This window comes from Nanorana parkeri, unplaced genomic scaffold (assembly GCF_000935625.1).
Source record: "Nanorana parkeri isolate BGI_ZX_2015 unplaced genomic scaffold, ASM93562v1 scaffold965, whole genome shotgun sequence".
Taxonomy (NCBI): domain Eukaryota; kingdom Metazoa; phylum Chordata; class Amphibia; order Anura; family Dicroglossidae; genus Nanorana; species Nanorana parkeri.
Window position 1 is genome coordinate 4676 of NW_017307233.1, and position 2651 is coordinate 7326.

General features: G+C 37.6%; 1 protein-coding gene across 1 annotated transcript; it reads left to right on the forward strand.

The window, feature by feature from the left end:
* Positions 1-1499: 1499 nt before the first annotated feature.
* Positions 1500-2411, forward strand: LOC108795385 (taste receptor type 2 member 39-like). Its single transcript, XM_018566630.1, has one exon. The coding sequence runs from the start codon at positions 1500-1502 to the stop codon at positions 2409-2411; it is 912 nt and encodes a 303-aa protein (XP_018422132.1).
* Positions 2412-2651: the final 240 nt, after the last annotated feature.

Here is a 2651-nt window from a genome sequence, read left to right on the forward strand (position 1 = left end):
GGCATCATGTGGCACTGGTCTTGTGGCTGAAGGCAGATTGTGGTATTCAATTGATTTCCTATTTTTAATACAAAAACTGAAGACATTAGTCGGACAGAAGTAACAGTCTGTTATGCAATCATTCTGTTCTTACCACATCATCGGGACATTAACCTCTGAGTTCCTCTGAGCCAAGCTCTTAGATCAACAGAACATCTTGCACAACAAATGTGAAGAGCCCATGCCTTGTCCTGCTCACCGATCTTACAACCAAAGTAGAGTTCATATGCTTTCCAGTTATGGTGTGCCTTTAACACTTAAAAGAGAACTATGCCCCAACCTTTTTTGGCCATAGTTCTCTTTAGGGTCATGGGAGGACAAGAGCCAGCTGTGCTGGCCCCATTTCCCCTGTCCATCCCTCCAGTCAGCGCTGCAGGAAGGGAGATGAGAGGGGGGGAATCCCTGTGGGGAGTGGTGAGTTACAGTCACCATTCTCTGCAGGGAGAAGATCGGATAATGAGCAATCGGCAGTATATGATCGCTCAGTTCTTGATTAATAGAACCGACGTGTGACAGCCGCAGTGTCACACACTGGCTCTAAATTTATGGAGTGTATTTCACTCTCCCCATAATTCTCCTTTAAGTGTATACTTGCCACAAATGTAGCAGAATGTGTCACAACTGTTCTGACATTGGCGAGACATTTCTGATGTCTCCAACCTTACTACAACAACTACAAAAGCAAGTCTGTAACTAGGTTAGGCCTAGTTGTTACACTCTATCGCCTTTTAAAAAAGATACAAAATTAACTTAAGGACAATGTAGCAATGACCGAGTAATCGTCAGTCAAATCATCACAGAACTGAAAACAGACAGGAAGGGAATGTAATCTGCTGGTCCTGAGATGGTTAAAGAACTTAAGCCAGAATATAAACTTTGCATTTGAATGCTGGGAAATTTAAGCAAAATATACATATTACCTGTCATACTTGTTTGATGACTCATGTGCACAAGTTGCCATGTAGCAGCATAAAAAAGGGATTTGCATCTGTCAAATACAATTGGTGCTGAATGATCAGTATGCTATCAACATGCAAATATTATGTAATATAAACAAAAATACAACCTATTTGGCAGCAAAATCAAAGCAAAGGAAAATAGTTTTAGCTGTAAGCAGCAAGATAAAGCATGAAAGCGTGAATCAATGGATCAACGGCAAATATATTTTAAAAAATTTGGATCATTTTGATGGATTGAACTCGATGGACTTGTGTCTTTTTTTAACCTGACTAACTATGTAACTATGTATTTAGTAAAGGCAAGCTGCATAAAAACTATAGGCCATGGTTGAGGAATTACGTATATTCAACCATCAACTGAACTGTACCATGGTCAAATGTACTAAACATGATTGTATTTGATTCAGAAGCTTCAAAAAGTTACAGCAATGGAATGCTATTTCTATTAAAGACATTTTTTTTTCAACTTTTTCACTGTGAAGACCAAAAACTTTTGTCAAGATGATGAATGTTACCTTCAGATTAACATTACACGTTACATTCCTTGTCTTGGGACTCACGGGAAACCTTTATATACTAGTTGTAAACGCCCTGGACTGGAGAAAGACCCAGCACCTTAGTGCTTGCACCACAATTATAAGCAGCCTTGGAATATCTAACCTTGTTCTCCAAGCAGCAGTAGTCATCAATGAAATGTGTTTTCTCATCTTGCAGTCGTTCTACTCTCAAGATTCCGTTATTAATGCATTTGGGACAATTTTGGTTTTTACCTTCTTCTCCAGTATACTGTTCTCTGTTTGCCTATGTTTTTATTACTTTGTGAAAATTGTTCCATTTCAGTTTTTGCTAGGCAATCTAAAATCCAAAATATCCAAGATTATTCCCTGGCTTCTTGGGGGATCTGTTTTATTTTCTTTAATTGCTAGTGTACCATTACATTGGGATCTCTACAGAGATACAAAACACGCCAATATTTCATCTGGAAATGTTATTGAATCTTTTAACTTCAGCTTTGCGAGCAAATGTCAATGCATTTTTAATATTTATCTAGTTCTTACTGCCATTGTTTTTGTCACATACCTTTTATTGTGTTTACCTATAATTATATCACTTTGTAAACACATGCAAATGATAAAAAGGAACCTAGGAGGTACAACAAATTTGGATGCTCACCTGTCTGCTGCTGCAACGCTGATCTTACTCTTGGCTCTCTACATCTACTTGTCTGTTGCCTTAAGCTTTGTTTTTAACCTTACAAAAACAGCAGGAACTTGGTTTTTCTCTTTCTGCTTTTTAATGATTTCTAGTTTTCCCTCACTGAATTCCCTGGTTCTTATTATAGGTAATCCGAAACTTCGAAAGCCATTAAAAAAGTTATGTATAACTAACTGCTGCCACCGTGATGACACTTGATATACCATAAGTAAAAGTGTCAGAGCAGACTGAATAAATCATTAGAATTCTATAGTTTAAAGGCTTACAACCGCTTTCTGTTACCTGATTAAGTGTGTTTATTTGTATAGTTTGTGCACATCGAAATGTAACCCTTTCATTGCCTGGCCCTGCTCTCCACTTTTAATCTCAGGTGGTCAGGCCATATTAACTATTTGTCTTCCTTTAGCTATGTTTTACTCTTTTTTACTTAAATGCTTT